This window comes from Leptopilina heterotoma, unplaced genomic scaffold, assembly GCF_015476425.1.
Source record: "Leptopilina heterotoma isolate Lh14 unplaced genomic scaffold, ASM1547642v1 Lhet_10, whole genome shotgun sequence".
Lineage (NCBI taxonomy): Eukaryota > Metazoa > Arthropoda > Insecta > Hymenoptera > Figitidae > Leptopilina > Leptopilina heterotoma.
The window spans coordinates 275,607-298,432 of NW_025110813.1; the positions used below are offsets into that span (position 1 = coordinate 275,607).

The 22,826-nt window shown below is 23.9% G+C and overlaps 3 protein-coding genes and 1 long non-coding RNA gene across 5 annotated transcripts in view; 3 read left to right on the forward strand and 1 right to left on the reverse strand.

Moving 5' to 3' along the window:
- LOC122498259 (activating transcription factor 3) overlaps positions 1 to 4,255 on the reverse strand; it is a 44,012-nt gene extending 39,757 nt beyond the window's left edge. The window contains exon 1 of one of the 2 annotated variants that reach the window (XM_043605926.1): positions 4,126 to 4,255. The gene's annotated coding sequence lies outside the window, so the exon portion shown is untranslated. Of the gene's footprint in view, positions 1 to 3,820; positions 4,103 to 4,125 lie in introns of those variants that run through there. The other variant, XM_043605936.1, reaches the window with a different exon arrangement.
- LOC122498280 overlaps positions 1 to 22,826 on the forward strand; it is a 68,187-nt gene that overhangs the window by 41,342 nt on the left and 4,019 nt on the right. Inside the window, exon 2 of the long non-coding RNA XR_006301214.1 lies at positions 3,522 to 3,575. This is a non-coding gene — a long non-coding RNA (uncharacterized LOC122498280). The remainder of the gene's footprint in view (positions 1 to 3,521; positions 3,576 to 22,826) is intronic.
- LOC122498251 (nucleic acid dioxygenase ALKBH1) lies at positions 13,104 to 16,220 on the forward strand. The gene is made up of 4 exons (XM_043605905.1): positions 13,104 to 13,251; positions 13,336 to 13,447; positions 13,983 to 14,136; positions 15,579 to 16,220. Exons 1-4 carry the CDS (start codon positions 13,159 to 13,161, stop codon positions 16,153 to 16,155), a joined length of 936 nt encoding a protein of 311 aa, XP_043461840.1. The 5' UTR covers positions 13,104 to 13,158; the 3' UTR covers positions 16,156 to 16,220.
- On the forward strand, positions 16,117 to 22,562 carry LOC122498275 (V-type proton ATPase subunit D). Its single transcript, XM_043605949.1, has 5 exons — positions 16,117 to 16,135; positions 18,946 to 19,061; positions 19,384 to 19,501; positions 19,643 to 20,128; positions 21,855 to 22,562. Exons 2-5 carry the CDS (start codon positions 19,021 to 19,023, stop codon positions 21,945 to 21,947), a joined length of 738 nt encoding a protein of 245 aa, XP_043461884.1. The 5' UTR covers positions 16,117 to 16,135; positions 18,946 to 19,020; the 3' UTR covers positions 21,948 to 22,562.

Consider the following 22,826-nt stretch of genomic DNA (forward strand, 5'->3'; position numbering starts at 1 on the left):
ACTATCATTGTTATTAGTCCTCTCTTTCACTTTATCCCTTTTTTTTCTTCTTTTTATCCTCTTAAATTAATATAATCCTCTAAAATCCTAAGACCATGCATTTTCTCCCCTTTTCCCCTTTTTCTTAATGAAAAACTTAAAAATTGTCATTTTTTTGTATAAAAACTTTAAATTTTCTTCAAACGTAGTACAATTTGTTATTGAAAATTATTATTTTCAGAGTAAATTTTACTACTTCTGAAGAAAATTTCTTTGAAGAAAATAGTGAAAGCGTTCTAACAAAAATTTTGATTCAAAAATTAGAAAATTTGCAGACTTCGAAAACTGATAAAAAATATCACAAATGAACAGAACAAATATCAAATAATTTCTACTATTTCTACTATAAAGTAAAACACAAATTGATTGAAATTTCTATCAACTTTTACTATTTCAAAAATAAATTTTACTACGCTGATAGAATATTTTACTAAATATTTACTACATATTTTCTTCCGATGATATAAAATTTACCCAGAAACTAATGATTTTTAATATAGCAAATTTTACTAATTCTAGAACTAACTAATTCCATAATTAATTCTTATACATAACATTTTTTTAAATTTTCTTTCCCTCTTAATTTGAATCAGTGAAATTTACATTGAATGGTATGTAGTCAAAATGTTCAAAAATTTTGTTAAACATTTACTTTTGTTTTAAAATTCCATGAATTTCACTATATCCGCAGTAAATTTCAGTAAAAATTACTTCGGAATTAGTAAAATTTTCTCTAAAGATAGTAAAATTTAATATTAAAAATTTTTATTTCCTAAATAACGTTAAATTTTATTTTATTTTACAGAAATTTACTGCGGGTATAGTAAAATTCATGGAATTTTAAAACAAAAGTAGAAGTCTTAAAAAATTTTTTATCCAAAGTTTAGAGAAATTGAAGATTGATTTAAAAAAGCTGCAATTAAGATAAAAAAAAGTAAAAAATCTTGAGAGTAAACGATGTACGGTATATAATACAATAGTTTTTACTCATAATTTTGAAAAATATCCTTTTTTAAACTTAATCCCCTATTTAAAATTAAAAACTCCCTTGTTACTAATTTAATAGTAGTTTAATAGTACTTTAATAGTAGCTTCGTACTCTTTAAATCTGAAATTGTTAAAAATAACTAATTGTTAGTAAAATGGTAGTTGACTTTTTGCTTTAGCAACTAGTAAGAAAGAACTAATTATTAGTAAATAAATTACTACGAAAATAGTTAAATTTGACTAAAAAACTTAATTACTAACTGTCTAAATTTGAATTAGTAAAAATGTTATTGCTAATTTGAATTAGTGACACTTTTTTCTTTTGAATTGGTAAATTTTACTAATGAATTAGTAGAAATTACTATTTATTAGTCAAATTTACTACTTAAAAAGCAACAAAGTCAATTAATAATTTAAATTAGTAAACATTTTTACTAATTAAAATTTGGAGAAAAAATTGTTAGTTAATTTTACGTAAGTTTATTACAATCAGTGACTGACTTTTTACTATCAAGTTTATTATTTTCAATTATTTCAAATGCAGAGTGTAGAAGTTTGATAATAATTTTATAGTAGTTTAGTATAATTATGGTAGTAGTTCGTTAGTAATATTATAATAGTTTGATAGTACTTTAGTAGTTTACTACTCTCTAAATATAAATTAGTAAAAATGTTTACTAATTTGAATTAGTGACTGCCTTTTTGCTTTTAAATTAGTACATTTTACTAATAAATTAGTAGAAATGACTATTTGTTAGTAAACTTTACTAATTCAGAAGCAAAAAGTCAGTCACTATTTCGAATTAGTAAAAATTTTTACTAATTCAAAATTTAGAGAGTATCTTATAAAAGATATTCCTTTGAAACAGCACTACCATAATAAAAATTATAAAATGCTATCATGAACTATAACTATACTAACAACCAATTAACTATATGAAATATTATTTCAACCATAATTAAAAGTTTAAAAAAATAGAATAAAATTGTATCGAACTACTTGTGCTGATACCATATAATGAAGATTATATTTAACACGCTAAATAGTACAAAAGATACTATGTGTCATATGAATTTTAATTTATGGGAGGCATAAATTCATATTTATTATAGGCCATATGCAAAGTAACTTCCCTTACTAATAATTTACTGTCCCTTTCAAATTAAAATACGTCAAGTGTATCATAATTCTCCAAGAAAACATATATCATTAGTAAATTGAGAATGTTTCTCACACCACAAAATGGAATTCGTAATTATTAAGATTTTCTCATTCTTTTAAAGAGTCGATCTAATAATAAAATCACGTGGAATGTGTTTTTTTCTTTCTTTCTCAAAACTCCTTTTTAGGAAAAATTTATTTTTTACACAATCTAATATTATTTAATTTTTGTATTGTTTAGAAATTATAGTATTATTTTATTTTATTACTGTTCTATTTAAGTTTATTTTAGTACTATTTCATTTTAGATTATATTATTTCAGTACTAATTTATTTTAGTGTGAATAAACAAACAAATTTTCCTTCAATGTGTCCTATATATACTAGAATTAAATTCAATAATTAATAATTATATTTCAACTCCTAGTATAAAGTTATTGAAAAAAATATTTCATAAAAATAATAATAATAATAATGAATTGTTGAAAAAAGAAAAACGTGTTATTTGAAAAAAATGCTACATACAGATAAGATTCGAAGTAGTTCCGCTATATAGAAACAAACTTTTCAATGAAATTCGATAAATAATTTTTTCAAAATTCCTAGTCGAGTAAAATATTATATTTATAATAATGATGTTTATGCTAATAAAGTATTAATATATTTTTAATGTATTTATATTTTATCTACAGGCATTTGTCAATTAAAAAAATTTTTTTTATTATTTTTGCTACGAAATTATTTATTGAAAATAGTTTCTTTGCTTTGTGAAACTTAGAAAAATAATAATAATGTAAAAAAATAATAATTATAAATAGTAATAATAAAGATAAAAATAATAATAATAAAATAAAAACAATTATAATAATACTATTAATAATAATAACAATATTTTAAATAAATGTAATAAAAATAATAATTATTATTATATAAAGAAATTGTTACCTTCCTTGATAAGGACATACAATAAATTAAATTATTATTATTCATTATAATAAATTATAAACAATAATGATACATTATACCACAACATATATTATAATGAATTAACAATCAAATTAACAAATATATATTGTTAAAAACGAGGTTAAAAACTATTATAATCATTGTTATTATTTTATTTTTATATATTTTTATTATTATTAATTATTACTATTATTATTAATGTATTTTATTATCATTATTAAAATAGAATTAAAATAGAATTTATAATTTTCATTTTTTTCATTATTATCATTTTTATTATATTTCTTCTTTTCATTTGATTACTGTTTTCTACTATTTGTTTCTTTATTCAATTAAAATATTAATTTACAATTTTTTTTGTTTTCAGAAACAGATGAAGACTTCTAATCTCAATCGCAACTAGCAAGGTGGGAAATTTACTGTGAGTAGAAAAAAAAATTATTATTTACTTTAAATATTAATTTCTGTACATAAAAAAAGTTAATCACATAAGAAATTTGAAAAACGGGCTAAATATATCTGGCTAATTATTAAAGTTAGTGAAAAAGATTTAAAATTAGTGAATTCAGATTCAAGAAATCATATAAAACAATAAAGTAGAAAGTAGAAAAAAAAATATTAAGTGTCAATAAACATAATATTTAGACAAGACTCCATGTGCTTTACCACGTGATGTTTTAAGTTGAAACGTGTGTACTCAGGTGGCTTTACATTACGCGCACTTGTAACACCAAATTTTTTTTTAATTCACCTTTCGTCGATTCAAAAAAAAGTATTTTAATAAATGAAAAAACTAATTCACTTTCAAAATTTTGCCATAATAAAATTCCGTGGGTTTAACACACAAATTTATTTTGTCTTCCATTCTTTTTTCTTTTATGCAGAAAAAAAGAATTTTGAATCGAAAAAATAGATAATATTTTGATCAAAAAACATGCTGACAATTTTAAAGGTAATTTATTGGCGCCTACCTTTTAATTGTAAAGAAAATAAATAAAATTGAACACTCGAATACATTTGAAAGAATAGTATTTAAATACTTTTTTTTAAGAGAAAAAAAATCCTTCGTGGTCGGCTGCCGGCGCACGACTGTGCATAATTCGCGGCTACAACCGGCCTAGATATATACGTGTTATTTTTAGAATCTGTCGTCACTGAGAAGCAATTCGATTGGTCGCTGATGACGTGACATTAAATTCTTATTGGTTCCCCGACTCCTATAATATATGTTATGGTTGAGAGTCTCTCTTTCTCTCTCTCTCGCTGGCTGCCTGGGTGCGACTTAACAAACGCGACATTATTCTCAATGTGTGTATATATGCGCATATCAAGAGAAAAAAAACTCATTCAAATTTACGCGTCCAATCTCTATATTGCTGGCGATAATTTCGATAAACGAATTTGTAATTGACGAGTTTAATTTATTTTTCTTTTTTTTAATGTATATTTTTCGGAGACGGTTTTGAGAGAATTTTATTGTAATCTTTGACAGTGTTTTTTTTCTCATTTTGAATGAATGAATACTGAGAGCTGACGGCGCGCAGTGAGAGATCAGAATCTACTCTGCGATTCGCGCGGATGATCTTTTGCGCCTGCGTACTCGTTTGGGAGTTAGTTTTTCAAGCGTGTCGAATTCAATTCGGATATTAATCACAAAATTTGCGAACGAAGAAACAGTTTCTTCTGGTTTGGTATTTTTTATCTCTTCTTTTTCTCTTTTTATGTCTTCTTCAATTTATATTATTCTTTATAACTGATATTAATATTTTTTTATTATTATTATTACTTTTTCTACTTAAATATCTATTTGCCATGTGAAAATAAGTTTATTAACTGAAAATATGCTTGTCCTACTAAAAATGACCTTTTCTACTTCAAATCTACTCTTCTATGCCAAAAAAACCTTCTTTACTAAGTCAAGAACTAAAGTCTTGTTAAGATAACTATATCTACTTAGAAACTACTTGTCTTACGAAAAACTACTTTTTCTACTTAGAAATTTATAAACTGCCTTGCAAAAACAACTTTATATACTTAAAAAGTAACTGTCTGGACAAAAACTATTATTTCTACTTAAAAACTAAGAAACTGACTAGCAAAAAATATTTTTCTACTTAGAATTTACTTGAAGCACAAATGAAGCATTTATCTAGGTATAATTTAAAATTAAATTGTCTGATAAAAAAAAAGTCGTTCCTACTAAGAAAAACCGGACTGTCTTTGCAAGACAACTTTATCTACTTAAAAGTCATTATTTTGTCTTAAGAAATTACTATTTCTACTTACAAATTTTGAAACTCAATTTTAAAAACTATTTTCCCTACTTAAAATCTGCTTGACGTGCACTTAAAGCGACTTTTTCTACTTAAAAATTATAATATTTGACCAAAAACTACATTTCTATAAAAAAAACTAAATTGTCTTGTAAAAAACAACCTTTTCTACTCAGAATCTACTTGAAGCACAAAAAAAAACAATTTTTCAAGTAGAACTTTTTCCCTTGTAACATCTATACTTGAAAACTAAATTGTCTTGTCAAAAACAACCTTCTCTAACTTCTAATGTACTCCAAGCAATCAAAAACCACCTTCTCTACTTCTAAATTAGTTTTTCTGGACAAAAACCAATGGTAAGAACTTTCTCTACTCAAAAGTCACTTGTCTTAAAAAAATTATTATTTCCAACTAAAAATTTTGAAACTTAATTTTAAAAACTGCTTTAACTACTTAAAATCTTTTTGGAGCACTTAAAGCGACTCTTTCTACTTAAAAATTTAATTATTTGACTAAAAACTACTTTTGTATAAAAAAAAAAAGAAATTGTCTTGCAAAAAACAACTTTTTATACTTAAAATCTACTTGATGCACAAAATACGACTTTCCTCTCTTTAAAAATTAAATTGTCTGACCAACAATAACCTTTTCTACTAAGAAAAAAGAACATTAATGTCAAGACAAATAACTTTTGAAAAACTACTTTTTCTGCTTAGAGACTAAACTGTGTGACCAAAACTTGAAAACTAAATTATCTGCTCAAAAACAACTACTGTTTCTACTAAGAAAATTAGAAAACAAGAACTCTTTCTGCGCTTAGAAATTTTGGTACTTAAATTTATAGATTACTTTACCTATATCTGAAAATTTACTTGACGCATTAAAAGACACTTTTTCTACTTAAAAATTAAATTTTCTGATCAAAAACTATTTTTCTTTAAAAAAAACCAAATTGTCTCTGCAAAAACAACCATTATTTCTACTTATAATTAAATTTTCTAATCAAAAACAATTTTTTCTACTTAAACGAACACTGCGAATTTAATAAGACAACATTATCTATAGTTAAAAAATACTTGTCTTATCAAAAACTATTTTTTCTACTTATAAACTATCGTGACTTACCTACAAGAAACTTTTCTACTTAAAATCTACTAGACACACAAAAAATGGATTTTCCTTTTTAAAAATTAAATTGTCTGACCGATAACAACCTTTTATAGTATACAAAAAAAAGAACTCTAATGTCGAGACAACTGTCTGATGAAAAAATACTTTTTCTACAAAGATACTAAACTATAATCTGACTAAAACAACATCGAAACGAAACTGTCTCGCCAAAAACAACCTTTACTACTTACCTATTATCTAATTGACGCAACAAAAGCCACTTTTTGTTCTTAAAAATTAAACTGTGACAAAAAGCAACCTTTTCTAGTAAGACGAAAACTGTGCGGTCTTGATAAGACAACCTTATCTACTTATGAACCTCTTGTCTTACGATAAGCTACTTTTTCTACTTGGCAATTAAATTGCCTTGTGAAAAAGAAACTTTTAGACATTGAAAAAAAGGAGTGTTTTTACAGAACTAATTTATCTATTTTAAAAATAATTGTTTGGATAAAAATTATAATTTCTACTTAAAAATGTAGAAACTAATTTTCAAAATTACATTATCTTTTTAAAATTTACTTGAAGTATAGAAAAGAGTTTTTCTATACTTGAAACTTAAATTGTCTTACAAAAAACAACAATTTTCAAATCCAAAACATCATGGAAAATTACCATTTCTACTCTGAAATAAAATTGTGTTCTGTATATTAGAATTTAGGTGTCTGACATAAAACAGCATTTTCTACAATATATGACTTAAAAACCGCTTGTTTTAACAAAAAAAAAACTTTTTCTACACAAAAACTAAATTTTCTTAACGAACAGAATCATTTCTACTGAGAAAAAGGGTTTGTCTTTGAGAGGACAAAATTATCTACTTAAAAATTACTTGTCTAAACAAAACTTAGTATTTCTACTTAGAAAGTCAGGAACTACTTTGCAAAAACTACTCTCTTAATATGAATTAGTAGCAAGTTACTAATTTTTCTAAAAATTAGAGGAATTGTTTTATTAACCTTCGCGCTACCGGCTGGCCACACGGTGTGGCCAAGTATACATAATGTTGTATATCTGCTCGACTTTTGTAATCAATCGAATCGCCATTTTAACTCACTGGACAAAATTTTTCAGTTAATTTGTATTAACACATAACTAATATACAAAAGCTTTGATGAATTTTAATCGTTTTGGGAACATAAAAGTAAAATAGCGTTTGGCCACACCGTGTGGCCAGCCAGTAGTCCGCGTATACAAAAATCTTTGGTAGCGCGAAGGTTAATAGTCGATATAAAATTAGTTAAATCTTACTATCAATCAGTGATATTCTAGTAATTGAAAAGTAGAAAAGTCGTCCATGATAATAATTACTAACAATTAGTAAAATTTTACTATTTCTGAGTAGAATTCGACTAATTCATATTTAGAGAGTACTTTACTTACTTAAAGTCTACTTTACACAATGAAGAATAATTTTTCTACATTAAAATTAAATTGTTTGACTTAAAATTGCATGTTCTATTATGACGAAATCTGTTACGTCTGACTAAAAACAACTTAATCTACTTAACAGTCACTTGTCTTAAAAATCTACTTTTTCTACTTAAAAATTTTAAAACTCAATTTTAAAAACAACCTTTTCGTACGACTTTCCTCATCTCTTTAAAAATTAAATTGTCTGACCGTCAATAACTTTTCTACTATGAAAAAAAAATTTAATGTCAAGACAACAATATTCCTTTAGAAAAACTAGTTTCTCTACTTAGGAACTAAACTGTCTGACCCAAGCAAATCGCACAAAACTGTTGTGTCTCACAGTAAACTGTTAGGTGTTAAAATAACATCAAAATGGATTAAAATAATCTGCAACAGTTTAATCCTTTTATTTAAAATAATCCATTTTGGTGTTATTTTTTAATACGATTGAAATTTTACTGCAAATCATTACCAAGTCAATGATTTGTCAAAATTCACCGAATTTAGCTTTACCAGGGACAATAGATACTGATCTAAGTAAGTAAATAAGCAAGTAAGCAAGTAATAAGTAAGTAAGCAAGAAGGAAATAAGTGAGTAAGCAAGTATGTAAGCAAGTAACTAAGCAAGTAAGCAAAAAGGAAATAACTTTCTTACTTACTTACTTGCTTACTTCCTTACTTACTTAATGGCTTACTTACTGTACTTTTTTATTTTATTTTTTGCTTCCTTGCTTACTTTCTTATTTCCTTTTGGCTTCCTTGCTTACTTTCTTCATTAGTTTTTGCTTCCTAGCTTACTTTCTTATTTCCTTTTTGCTTCCTGGCTTACTAGCTTGCTTACTTGCTTGCTTACTTACTTATACTCAGATCAGAATCTATTGTTCCTGGTAAAGCTTAAATCAGTGAATATTGTCAAATCGTGACTTAGTTTTGATTTAAAGTAAAATTTCATTGATAGTCAAAAATAACACCAAAATGGATTATTTTAATCTTTTTTGGTGTTAATTTCATCTGCAACGATTTTTAATACCTCACAACTTACTGTGAGCTTACAAAGACAACTTTGTCTACTTAAAAACATAATTGTCTTACCGAAAATAATCATTTCTGTCTAATATGAGAAAGGACTGTCTTGACAGGACAAATTTATCTACTTAGAAATTAATTGTCTGACCAGAAACTATTGTTTCTACTCAGGAACTAAAAAGCTGCCATGCAAAGTCTACTACTTTATCTACTTAAAATCTGCTCGACGAACTATATAAGTGACTTTTCGTCTTTTGGTAATTAGTTGTCTGACTAAAAATAACCTTATCTACTTATGCGAAACAGGATTGTCTCGCCAAGACAATTTTAACCGCACTTAATAACTAATGTCTTAATACTTGTCTCTAAAGAATCGACTTTTTCTACTTGAAAAGTGTTACCAAAACTAAAAATTTAGTATTGATTACAATTTATCTTATGAAAAATAAGTAGTTCTACTTAGATGAGAAGTATTCTCTCTTACTATGACAAGTTTACCTACTTGAAACCTACACTGAGAAAACATTATACTTAATTCAAATAGAAAAATAATGTTAAGTGATTTTGTTTAATTGAAATTAGTTTGTAAGCTTAATCTCATAATGAAGAGTAATATTCTTAATTCAAGAATAAAAAAATGTAAGAAGATTTTAGAAGAGGAATTGTCCTCTCAAAACAAGATGAATATTTTTTTTCGGTGTAATAATAATAATTTTAATAAAAAGTAAAAAAATAAATATTAATAGTAATAATAATTATTATTCTAGTTACACTGAGAAAACAGTATATTTGAATCAAACATAATTATCTTTTTTCTACAGTCAACCAAAAATCTTTCTTGAATTAAACATAATAATCTTAATTCAATTATAAAATATGTTTAATTCAATTAAACATTTAATTTTTTTATTTTTATTTTTAATTCAAACATATTTTTTTGGTTGGATACTTATTGTTGAATTAAAAAGAAATTTTCTCAGTGTATTATTATCAATATTTTCATTTTGTGTACGTTCTGAATATCACGTAGAAATTGGAAAAAATGACCAAACTTATTTACAATTTTTTTTTTTTTTTTTTTTTTTTGACTAAAATTCGAAGAATGAATTATGACAAAAGTGAATGATAATAATGTATTGTTTTATTATTATCATATCGTGAGTGAACATTAGTGATCTATTGAGCTATTAATTTTCCTATTGAGCTTTCAAAAATCCTTGAAGGCGATCGGTGACGTGCCTCTCTTTTCTATGAAATCATACAAATTCTCATAGCAGCGTCATTATATATGACAATAAGACTTTTAAAATTATTACTCATAAAAGATTGGCTGCATATAAGTAGGGAAGGGCCCTAAAAAATGCACTTGGCATGCGTATGTAAATTGCTCGATTATCGATCGTTAGAATATAATTTTCTAAAAACGATAATGATTTTATAATATATACACATTGTATTATTATAATAATAATCGGCGTAAAGCTCGTATGTGATTTATTTTTATATAATTATGGCTTTAAATCAATTTTTTATTTTATTGAAAATCATTTTTAAGAAGTGATTATAAAACGATTAATTTAAATCGAAAGAGAAATGTTTTTTAAATTACTTTGTTTATTAATTTATTTATTTATATATTTATTTTCTAATTTATTTACATATTTATTTGCTTATTTGTTTATATGTTTTTCTATTTGTTTACTCATTCATTTTTTTATTTTGCACTTTTAATAGTTGTTCAAAAGAACAGATTTTCAACAAGATATACAATAACTAGATAAACATTTTTAACAACTTTTCGAAGAAAGAATTAATTATTAAAGACGATAAAAATTCCGAGTAATTTTTATAACTATAAAAAATTACTCATTTAATCATTATAGGTACATAATTTTTATATTTAATTTTTTGAAAACATATTTAAAAAAATTTTTACAGACTTGATAAATTCTTTAATTACTTGTTTACTTGCAATTTATTTTGCAAAGAACAATGTAAAGTTTAATTGAAATTTAACTTTTTTTTTCTTATTAACATTTGAAATTCGAATTTCCCGCTGAAACCGAATCGGAAAAAATGGCGCGTCAAGATTTTGAATCTGATTGGTCGACATTTTGCTTTTTAATTCACATTTTCGTTAGTTGGCGGAGTTACGTTATTTACGCGCAGGCGTAAGATCCGCGATTTGATTTGATGTTCAATCTTGGTTTAATCCTTTGAAAAGGAAGGCGGAAATATTCAAATAAAACAAGTTAATTTCCGTTAAAACGGAGGGAAAAACCTCACGAATAAGAAGGATCAATTAATAATTAATAATATTAATTAATTATTAATCCAACTAAATTCGCAAGTAAACCCAATACATTTATTAAAGTCAAAAACATTACACAAGTCGAAGTTATTCTTATGACTATTTTTGGGACTACTCTGAAGTACATTACGAAAGAACTCCAAAGTAGAACTGAATTCGTGAGGGAGCATTTAGCCCATGATCCAAGTAACAAGGTCTCGCCACGCGCAGGCAAAAAAAACGTGGAACCAAGCACCAATCAGAATGCGGACGAAGTGACGACCATATTGAAAGTCTAGCCGCGTATTTTTAAATGTGTTTCAAATCCAGAAAATAAGATTGTTATTGTTATTAATATATTTTTATTTTTAATAATAAATATTATTAATTGTTATTATTAATATTAATACGTATAAAATTATTGATAATAATAATAATAAATATTACAATAAATAGTAATTAATATTAATAAATTATTATGAATGTTATTTTATTTTTAATAATAATTATTATTTTTAATTATTGTTAATATTAATAAATATAAAGTTATTAATAATAATAATAAATATTGCAATAAATAGTAATTTGATTTTCAAGATTCCAAGCAACCAATATATGTGAATGTTATGTATCAAGTTAATAATAAGTATTTAATAAAAAATATTAATATTTAATAAAGAATTATTTTACTTTTAATTTATTATTCTTTATGTTCTTTAAATTTGTTTCTGTATTTGATTCAAAATTTAGCGCTTCAATATGGTCGTCGCTTCAGGTAATCGCTATGATTGGTCGGCTTTTTTATGGTGCGCGAACCGAGTTAAAATTGAGCCCGACTTTGGCGAGACCTTGTTACTTGGATCATGATTTAGCCCTTGGTCCATGGCAAAATCTTTGCGCATGCCCTGTTATAGAGTTTGTAAAGTCTATGGAGTGTTCAGAATCACAACACCAACACTGCACTGCACTAATACACGTATAAACATACTCTACGTATTGAAAACATGTATCACAACAAGTGAACATAACCCTTTTTCATTCACACTAATTACACAATTATTAATTATTTACATCATATCTAGTAACAATAAATCTCTTATACTGCACTCATCATATTTAAATATAAATAACAATTACAACGATAACCAATTTGATAATATATCATAATATAATATTATTATTATATTAATACGTTACAAATATATATTTATATTCAATACCATAATATTACAACACTCAATTAGATGAAGTTTACTAATAATATCATTTTCAAATAATACATTCATATTGCATAATTAGCAACAATATAATATTATTGTCAATTGTTCATAATGTTCATATTATACAATTGATAATTAAAGTTCGTCGCATAATGAAAGTCTATGTGTACGTGACTTTTCGAAGCCATTTCTGTGGTCACAAGTATGGTAAACACATGTTGCATTGTCCTATGGAAAAGGACACTTGAGATATTTTTTATATTCTTTCGAGGGTTTCTCGGTTTTATGACTCTAAAGAAACTAGAGATTACATTTTCTTTCGCTATTCTACTTGATTTATGACAATTCTAAGAAATGTTGATTTTCAAATACATATTCAGAATTTGGAAACTATTAAACCGTGAAGTATTATATTTTACAATAGTCAAACTTTCTTGTTTAGTCTCGTCAATAATTGTCTAAAGTCGTGAGAAAATACTAAAAATAATTAAGTTTATTAACGAAATGTTATAATTCGCGCTTCGATAACTCGTAAATCGATATATCGAAAGTTAACGAGCGAGATGGTAGTCGCTCGTAACATTAAAAATGGCAACTGCCAAGTGAAAAATGTTTAAAGAATCTTTTAAATATTATAAATCAAGAAATCCACCTCCTAATTTAAAAAATGTGATTGATTTTAGAAATCCGTATTTTTCTGAGGTAAGCAGTAAAAAAATCTATTCATTTCTATTTTTCTATTTAACTGTTTTCTTCAAAAAAACACTTGCGCATGTTTATTTTTAGGTTAGAAAAATCTTCTTGGATGTAAATAGAATTCCAAATGTAAATGATGTAAATAAATTAGGATTAAAACCACTTAGCGAATGGAATATTTACGAATTAATAAATGTACCAGGTATGTTTAGTAATTGCTGATTTGTTTTTTCTTTATTAGAAATTATTGTTATTAAAAATGTAAATGTTCGCAAATTCTTGCTCTATTCTGTATATGAATTCACATTATTATGAATATTTAAAATCTTATACTTAATTATCATTAGTATTTTTAAAGGGAAAATGATGTCGTTTTTCATTTTGACTTATGTGGAATTATTTAATTAATTGATTTGTTGATTTGGAAGACATTTTAAATAAAACGTTTTAATAAACATTAAAAAAATTAAATTATAGTTATTAATACAAATATGTTAATTATTAAAAAATATTAATAAACAATAAAATAATATATAATATCTAATTTATTATTAATAAAAAATGTTAATAGATCGTCCATAATAATTAAATGAATTTATTTATACTAAACTTTTTAATAATCTCATAATATTTTGATTTTTTTACTATCTTTTTTACTACATTTACTTTAAATTAGGCTTTTTATTTTTGAATTCAATTTCTCTGAGAACGAAATAATTATTTTAAATCATTTTCAGGATTAATTTGTATCGAAAATCCTTTTACTGCTTTGGGACAACGTTATTGGATTATCAAGTGCCTTAGGGATTTCTCCAAAAAACCGAATAAATTAAATTTAGATGCTCACTCTTTACTCGGCGATAACGATTCTTGGTGGGAAAGGTGTTTCGGGTAGGAAATTTAATTTTTTAACTATAAAAATAGTAATAATTATTAGAAAATAGTAAATAGACTGATCTATGTTCAAAACGTTCAAATGAATAAAATGTCGATATAAATTTACTCAAAAAATTGCTTTCTTTAATAAAGAAGTAGAAACTTTTTGAAAAATATTTAGAAACTTTATTTATTATCTTTTTAATACGTAACGTAAGGTTTTACAATAAAATTTATGAAGAAATAATTCAATTTTGTTAATTTGAACATTCATAACACTATTGGGATGTAAAATAGTAAATAAAGTTTCTAAATTTTTCTTTAAGATCGAATAAATACGAAAACGAAAAACATGATTTCTAGTCGTTAAAGATGTGAATGTTCAAATGATCTAAATTGATTCCTCAGAAGAATTTTATTATTTATTTTTTTTGAAAATAATTGGATTTTTGCCAAGAATTTTATTAAAATTTTTGAAAATCCTAATTAAATTCTTTTAAGAATTTCATTGAATTTTTTTAAAATAAATGAAGTTTCTTCAATAATTTTAATTGAAAATTTTGAAAATAATTGAATTTTATGAAGAATTTCTTTCGAGTTTTTAAAATAATCGTCTTTGTTAATAATTGAATTAAACATATTTTGATTATTGACTTTTATTAAAATATTTAGAAAATAGTTCTTCTAAGAATTTTATTACAATTTATTTAAATAAATTCGTTCTTTCAAGAAATTTTATTAAAATATTGAAATTAATAAAATTCTTTTGAAGAATTTCTTTAAAGTTTTTTGAAAATAATGCATAGTTTTTCGATAATTTTAATTGAAAATTTTTATGATAAATGAATTAAACAAAGAATTTTTTTCAACTTTTTAAAATAAATCGTGTTTGTTAATAATTATAATTAAAGAATTTATTTATTGAATTTTATTAAAATTCTATTAAAAATAATTGGATTCCTGAGAAGAATTTTATTATTCATAAAAATAATTGAATTTTTACGAAGAACTTATTGACAATTTTAGAAAATAATTGAATTCTTTTGTATAATTTTACTAAACTTGTAAATTTTGTTATTATTATTTATGAAAATAATTGAACTCTTGCGACGAATTTTATTACAAGTATTGAAAATAATAAACAATAATAATTAATTGTGTACCTATTAAGTGGATTTTTTAAATTTTGAATCTGAAATTGTTTTCCATTTTAAAGGCATTCAGTAATTTTTGAAAATATTTATAGAGAAAATAAAATTATTCTCCCATCATTTGAACGTAAAATTAAAAATATTTTTTCCACGCACAGATTTACTATGTTAAAAGTTTTTCTTTCAAAATGAATTAAAAATAATGGTAGGTAATAATAAGAACTAAATTTTTTGGTATTAAAATTTCATTATTATATTATATAAAAAAATTCTAAAATAAAAATAATTTTCTCCTCCTTTGTTTAGAAATGAATCAGAGAAGAATAACGATCTTCTGACAAAATTACGTTGGTCAACGCAAGGCTATCATCACAATTGGGATACAAAACATTATTCAGAAGATTCAAAGACAGAAATGTCCCAGGATCTTTGCCACTTAACGGAATTTCTAGCGATTGTCTTAAATTTCAATGATTTTCAAGCGGAAGCGGCTATTATAAATTACTACAGAATGAATTCAACTCTAGCTGGTCACACCGATCATTCGGAATTTAATACCGAAGCTCCTCTATTTTCCATCAGTTTTGGACAAACGGCGATATTTTTAATTGGCGGCCTCTCTTTGGACGATAAAACGCAAGCAATGTTTTTGCATAGTGGTGACATTGTCATAATGTCAAAACAATCACGATTATCTTATCACGGTGTTCCGAAAATTTTATCAACTGACATTCAACCCTGGAAAAGTGACAATGAATTCGATGATGACAATTTTCGGATAAATCACGAAGACTGGCGAAAGGCAAATTCGTACATTCAAGAAGCTCGAATTAATTTAAACGTTAGACAAGTTTTGAAAAAAGGTCAGTCGAGATTGTTATAAAAAATATTTTTTTATTAATATTTTACATTCTAAAAGATATTAAATATATTTTTATTGGAGAGAAACAAAGTCTTGAACTGATTTGTTCAAACTTTTCCTACTGTAGACTTTTCGCAATAGTAAAAAGTGAATATTTTATACAAAAGGAAATATTGTCGATTTATGATAAAAAATTATATAAAAGTATAAGTTTGTGAGTAGAAAAAAATTAGGGGTAGTTTTAAAAGTAATTATTCTCTTGGAATGATGTTTTTTTCTGACTTGATGAAGATTGACAGTATTTTGTGAAAGTTTATCTATACATACAGTTGATGTTCTCCTTTCGGTTTTCACGATTTTCGAAAAACGTTGGATACATTAAGAAATTCCCAAGCTGTCGTTGCCATTTTCATGAAAAAATACTTTCCGGAAGTTTCTAAATATCCATCTTCGTTCGTCCACTGACCATTGTATTTCCAATATCGAATTGGAATATTACAATTTTCTTTATCGTACTTTTTAGAATTCGGTCCGAGTAAAATTTCGAGGGCATCTTCAACTCCTGTGTCGAGGAGAAAATTCTTAAAGACTTCCGTGTCGCTTATCATTTTTGAGTTTTTTCTTTCAACTGTCGATAGATAACTGAAATTAAATCAAATTAAATTGAGAATTAGAATTTTTAATTTGAAGAAATAATTTAGAAATTGAAAATCTCAATTTCAAAAAATAGATTGGAATTTTTAATTTTCAAATTTAAAAAATAATTTAGAAATTAAAATTTTTAATTACAAAAATAGGTTAAAAGTTAAAATTTTCAACTACAAAAAATAATTTAGAAATTGAAATTTTCAATTATGAAAAGTAATTATCATATTCTAATAATAATTTTTGATAATAATAATAATTTAATTTAATAATAATTTTTAATATAAAAAAGTAAATTAAATATTCAAATTTTCTATTTGAAAAATTAATTTGGAAAATAAAATTTTCAATTTCAAGAAATCGATTAAAAATACAATTTTTGACTATAAAATGTAATTCAGAAATTAAAATTTTCAATTTCAAAAAATAAATTAAAAATTTTAATTTTCAATTTCAAAAAATAATTTAGAAATTGAGTATTTTAATTTCAAAGAATAGTTTAAAAATTTAATTTTTCGAATTGAAATATAATTCTGAAATCGAAATTTTTATTTTCAAAAAATATGTTAGAAGTTAAAATATTTAATTTGAAAGATTATTTAGAAATTAAAGTTTTTAATTATTTAAAAATGGATATCAAAAATTAGAACTTTCAATTTGAAAAAATAATTTTGAATTTGAGTTTTTCAATTTCAAAGAATAGATTAAAAATTAAATTCTTTTAATTGAAATACAATTTAGAAATTCAAACTTTCAATTTCAAAAAATAGATAAAAAATTAATATTTTCAACTCAAAAAAATAATTTAGGAATTGAAACTTTCAACTTGAAAAATTAATTTAGAAATTAAATTTTCGAATTGAAATATAATTGAGAAAATGAAATTTTCAGTTAAAAAATATAGATTAAGAGTTAAAATATTTAATTTGAAAAATGATTTAGAAATTAAAATTTTTAATTTGAAAAAGTAGATTACAAATTAAAATTTTCAATTTCAAAAAGTAGATTAAAAATTAAGATTTTCAATTTAAAAAAATAATTTAGAAATTGAAATTTTCAACTTGAAAAAATAATTTAGAAATTGAAATTTTCAGTTTTCTAAAGTAATTATTATATTCAAATAATTTAAAATTGAAAAAGTTATTAAAAAATTAAAATTTATAATTTGAAAGAGTAATTTCAAAATTAAAATTTTCAGTTTCGAAAAATAATTTTAAAATTAAAATTTTGAAATAGAAAAATAATTAACAAATTGAAATTGTCAATTTCAAATAATAATTATTAATTTAAAAAATTATTATATTCAAATAATAATTTTAATTCGAAAAAATAGTTTAGAAATTGAAATTTTTAGATTGAAAAAATAATTTAAAAATGAAATTAAGTTAAAATTAAATTTTTTCTAAACAACTTTTTCCAAATAATAGAGGAAATGAAAACCTTTATTTATTCTCCACTTAATTTGAATTAATAATATTCATTCTTCTCAAAACATCATTACAAGCTTGTTTAATTATTCCTGACTGCAGTTCATTATTTTTACACGATTTTATAAATATTTTTTCGATTTCTATCTTGTTTTTCTCCTTTTCTTGATCTTCCTTTGTTAATGCAGCTTTTAGGAATTTTTTAAAAACTTCTTGAATCGTATCATTGGAATTGAATTGTTGTTTATATAAATCGTAAAATGACATGAAGACTGCTTTTTTTGTGAATTTTTAAATAAACAAATTTTTTTCACTAAAAATTTAAAAACATTTAGAAGTTTTGAAGACTTAAAAATTTAAGTGACAGGAGAGAAATTAAACGCCATACCGAATTTTGTTTCGGAAAAAAACGATTGTCCTTTTTTCTAAAATTAACATTTTTCTCTAATTATTAAAAAATTATTTCAAATAAAAATTATTTCACATTTAAAGAAGAAATTTTTTTTAATTTAGAAAAAAATATAAATTTTCAATTTGGTTTTAATTTAAACAGATTCGAAAATCTTGTAATAAAATTTAAAGAAATTTAATATTTTATTTTTTTTTGTTTATTGAAAAATGAAAATTATATGATTGTTAATAAATGATGTAAATTGTTTACTTTTTTGAATTACGCGCCTAAAGCGGTTCAATTCCGTGCCGAGTTCCACTCTTCCATCTGTTCCATTTCATTTTCCAGTGTTCAAAGTCAGCTGATCAATCACATTTTCTGTCTGCGTTTGTCACAAAACAGTCATAAAAAAAAGAAGAAAATATGTCAGGAAAAGATAGACTTCCTATTTTCCCTTCTCGGGGGTAAGTTTTCTTGAAAATAATTTAAAATACCAATAATTCAAGTCTTGTCTAACTTCTAATTCAACTATTTTTTCTCTATGTTTGAAATTTTCTCCAAAAAATAATTTCACATAAAAAATGGGTGTAACCTTAATTGAAAATGTCAATAATTGTTGTTTTTATATAATATTTTCAATTTTACAAACGATAATTTATGTTTCCCCTAGATTTCTACATTAATTTGATATAAATTTCTATTGTAATTTATATTTTGTATATTCATAAGTTATAATTAGTTAAGCATTAGGAGAAGTATTCGTTATATTTAATTTTTCATTTTTAGGGCTCAAATGTTAATGAAGTCACGTTTACAAGGGGCGCAAAAAGGTCATGGTTTACTTAAAAAGAAAGCAGATGCACTGCAAATGCGATTTAGGATGATTTTGGGAAAAATCATCGAAGTGAGTAGAAGAAGCAATTAGTTAATCACTTAATTTAGAGTTATTCCTTTATGTGACATTTATGAATTATAATTAGTATTTCTCAGTATTTTTTTAGTGTTTTAGTATTTTAAATACATTTTCGAAAAACTTATTTTCCAGACAAAAACACTGATGGGTGAAGTAATGAAGGAAGCAGCATTTTCATTGGCCGAGGCGAAATTTGCGACGGGCGATTTTAATCAAGTTGTTTTACAAAATGTGACGAAAGCACAAATTAAAATTCGTTCGAAAAAGGATAACGTCGCTGGGGTGAATTTGCCTGTATTTGAATCATATCAGGATGGAACTGACACGTACGAATTGGCCGGTTTGGCACGTGGTGGACAGCAACTAGCGAAATTGAAGAAAAATTATCAACGTGCAGTGAAGCTATTAGTTGAATTGGCTTCACTACAAACCAGTTTCGTCACTCTCGATGAAGTAATTAAAATTACAAATCGTCGTGTCAATGCAATTGAACACGTTATCATTCCAAGAATCGAGCGAACACTTGCCTACATTATTTCCGAGCTTGATGAACTCGAGAGAGAGGAATTCTATCGATTAAAGAAAATTCAGGATAAGAAGAAAATAGCTAAAGCAAAGGTATTATTATTTATAGTCAAATTCTCTTTTCATTATTGAATTTTATTTACAGGGATCACAATTATTATTCTCCTTCTTTGCCTAATTCCCTTTCTTTGTCCCCTAGAGCAACAGAATTCATGCATTTTCTCCTTTTTTCCCCTTTGTTTATAAAGTTCTTTAGTTTTTTTTAGTTATTCTGAAGAAAAAAAATTCTACTTTTTGCAAATAAGGTAATTTTACTTGTAATTCCAAAGTAAATTTTGCTCATTTTTACTGAAATTCTGATATAGTAAAATTAATGGAATTTTGAAAACAAAAGTTGAATTTTAACAAAAATTTTGATTCTAAATGTAGAAAAATTGCAGACTACGGAAAAAGATAAAAAAAAAAAATATTAATAACTAACAGATAGAATTAAACAAAAAAAATCTTATTTAAATCATTAAATTATTACTTAAAAATTATTTGGCAAATAATTTTCCTTAAAAAATCCAAAAGTAATTGAATTTTAGGAGAGTTACATTTACAAGTTTCATAAATAATTTAATTTTAAAAGGTTTCGAATTAAAATTTTAATTGAATTACAATTTTAGAAATTTTAGAGAACTTGAATTCTAAATAATTCTAATAAAAATTATGATAAAGTTAGTTTTTTAATGAATTTTAAATAAAATTTTTTTTATTAGTTGGATTTTTAAATATATGAAATATATTAAATGTTAAAAGAGTTATAGTAGAAATTTGTAGAACAAGGTTTTAAATTAAAATTTTTTTCCTTTTTTCTTATCAAATCTCTGTTTTTTTTTCTCAAATTTGTCATTTTCCTCTTCTTTTTTTTTTGTTCTTTTCATTATAATTTTTTGTAATTTTTGTTCAGAAATTCGTCATTTTCTCTTCTTTTTTATATAATTTCTGTAATCTTTTTCGGAAATTCCATATTTTCTTGATCTTTTTCTATAATTTATTTTTTCTTTCACATTAAAATTTTCAAACATATGAATTTTTTTTAGTTTTAATAAAAAAGTCAGAAGATTTCATTTTTTTCAAAAATTTTATACCAAATTCTTTTCAATTTAGTTGAATTTTTGAATATTTTTTATTTGAATAATGAAATTCTCAATAAACTTTCTCAAAAATTATTAAAAATAAATTGAGTTAGAAAAGAATTTAAGTTAAAAATTCTAGAATATAATAATTGAATTGAAATTTTGAAAATAATTTTGAAGAAGTTATAATAACAAATTATGATAAATTATTGAATTTTATAAAGTTAAATTTGAAATTTTTGCAAATTATAATTCCTATGTAAAAATAACAATAATGATGAAATATTTATCTATAAAAAATACTACTGATGCTTTGAATAATTATACAATTTTAAAAATATTCACACAAAAAATGTATTAGAAATATTTTTTGTTATAATCATTCTTAGAATGAATGATAATATTCTTTAGGTTCAAGGAAAAATGCAAAATTCTGTTTGAGAATCAGGGAAAAAAATCCAATTTTTGCAGCAACTCTGAAAAAAATTTTAAAACAATCTGTATACGCTATGGTACAATAATTTTTTTACTTTTTTGAAAAATCCCTTTATAATAATTAAATCCCCCCTTTTCACCTAATATGACACTTAAAAAATACTCTGATTCTTGTAATTACTAAAATTTAAATTAAATTTTCTTTTTGTGAATCCGTTTACAAGTAAATAAATTAATATATTTAAATAATTCCTAAATTTTAGACCGAAGCTCTGAGAAAAGAGATGATTGCCGCAGGAAATCACGAAGAAGCAGCTAATATGTTAGAAGAGGGTGATGAAGACATTCTCTTTTAAGCGCCGTAAATATTTAAATAATTATATATATATAATATATTTTTTGGCATGATCGACAAAAAATCAGAAATGAAATTTTACGAAACGTACGAAACAAAAAGTTAACAAGTATCGCACCTTTCGTAATAAATAATTTTAAAAAAAGAAATATTTAAATCGTACTTTCACGATTTGGTTCGTGGACAATATTCAATTATTAAGGAAATATTTGTTACGAGTCAGTAGAGAACTGCTTAAAAACAATTGAATTTATTAATAGATCCAATATTTTCTCTCTCTCTCTCTCTCTCTCTCTCTCTCTCTCTCTCTCTTTTCTCTCTTCTCTCTCGTCTATAGAATTGTAAATTAATTTCAACGATAATCTTCAACCAATGTTTTTTTGTTTTGAAATATCAAACTTATTACTTCGTATTCGATTAATTTCGTACAAAGAAAAAACATTGGACAAAGTGTTCTTATCTAGAATTGTTTTCAGTGAAAAGGAAGAAAAGTATTCAAGAAACTCACATAGAAAAAAAAATTGTGAGTATATTAAAAAAAATATGCTGTACTTTACAGCTTGTGTATTATAGTGATATGTTTAAGATCAATAAAAAAAGAATATTAATGTTAAAATCCTAGTATTCATTTAATGGTCCATTTTTTCTACTAGTTAAATTTCCTAATTTTATTACTATTTTTATTATTATTAATAAGTTGGCTACTATTAATATTAATTAATAATAATAAGTTATTAACTTATTTTTATATTTTGATTATTTATTAAATTTTGTTTCAAAGTTTTGGGTCGCAGACGAGAAATGAAGGAAAGTAGTTTTTTATTTAAAGAAAAACGAATCAGTATAAAATTTTCAATTGTGAACAACAATGACATTAGAA

Bases quoted from the DNA above. Each gene is read 5' to 3' on its own strand.
- LOC122498275 (XM_043605949.1), top strand. From the start codon at position 19,021: ATGTCAGGAAAAGATAGACTTCCTATTTTCCCTTCTCGGGG. The intron at 19,062-19,383 runs GTAAGTTTTCTT...TTTCATTTTTAG, and splicing joins CCTATTTTCCCTTCTCGGGG to GGCTCAAATGTTAATGAAGT. The intron at 20,129-21,854 runs GTATTATTATTT...CCTAAATTTTAG, and splicing joins AGAAAATAGCTAAAGCAAAG to ACCGAAGCTCTGAGAAAAGA.
- LOC122498251 (XM_043605905.1), top strand. From the start codon at position 13,159: ATGTTTAAAGAATCTTTTAAATATTATAAATCAAGAAATCCACCTCCT. The intron at 13,252-13,335 runs GTAAGCAGTAAA...GTTTATTTTTAG, and splicing joins GAAATCCGTATTTTTCTGAG to GTTAGAAAAATCTTCTTGGA. The intron at 14,137-15,578 runs GTAGGAAATTTA...TCCTTTGTTTAG, and splicing joins TGGTGGGAAAGGTGTTTCGG to AAATGAATCAGAGAAGAATA.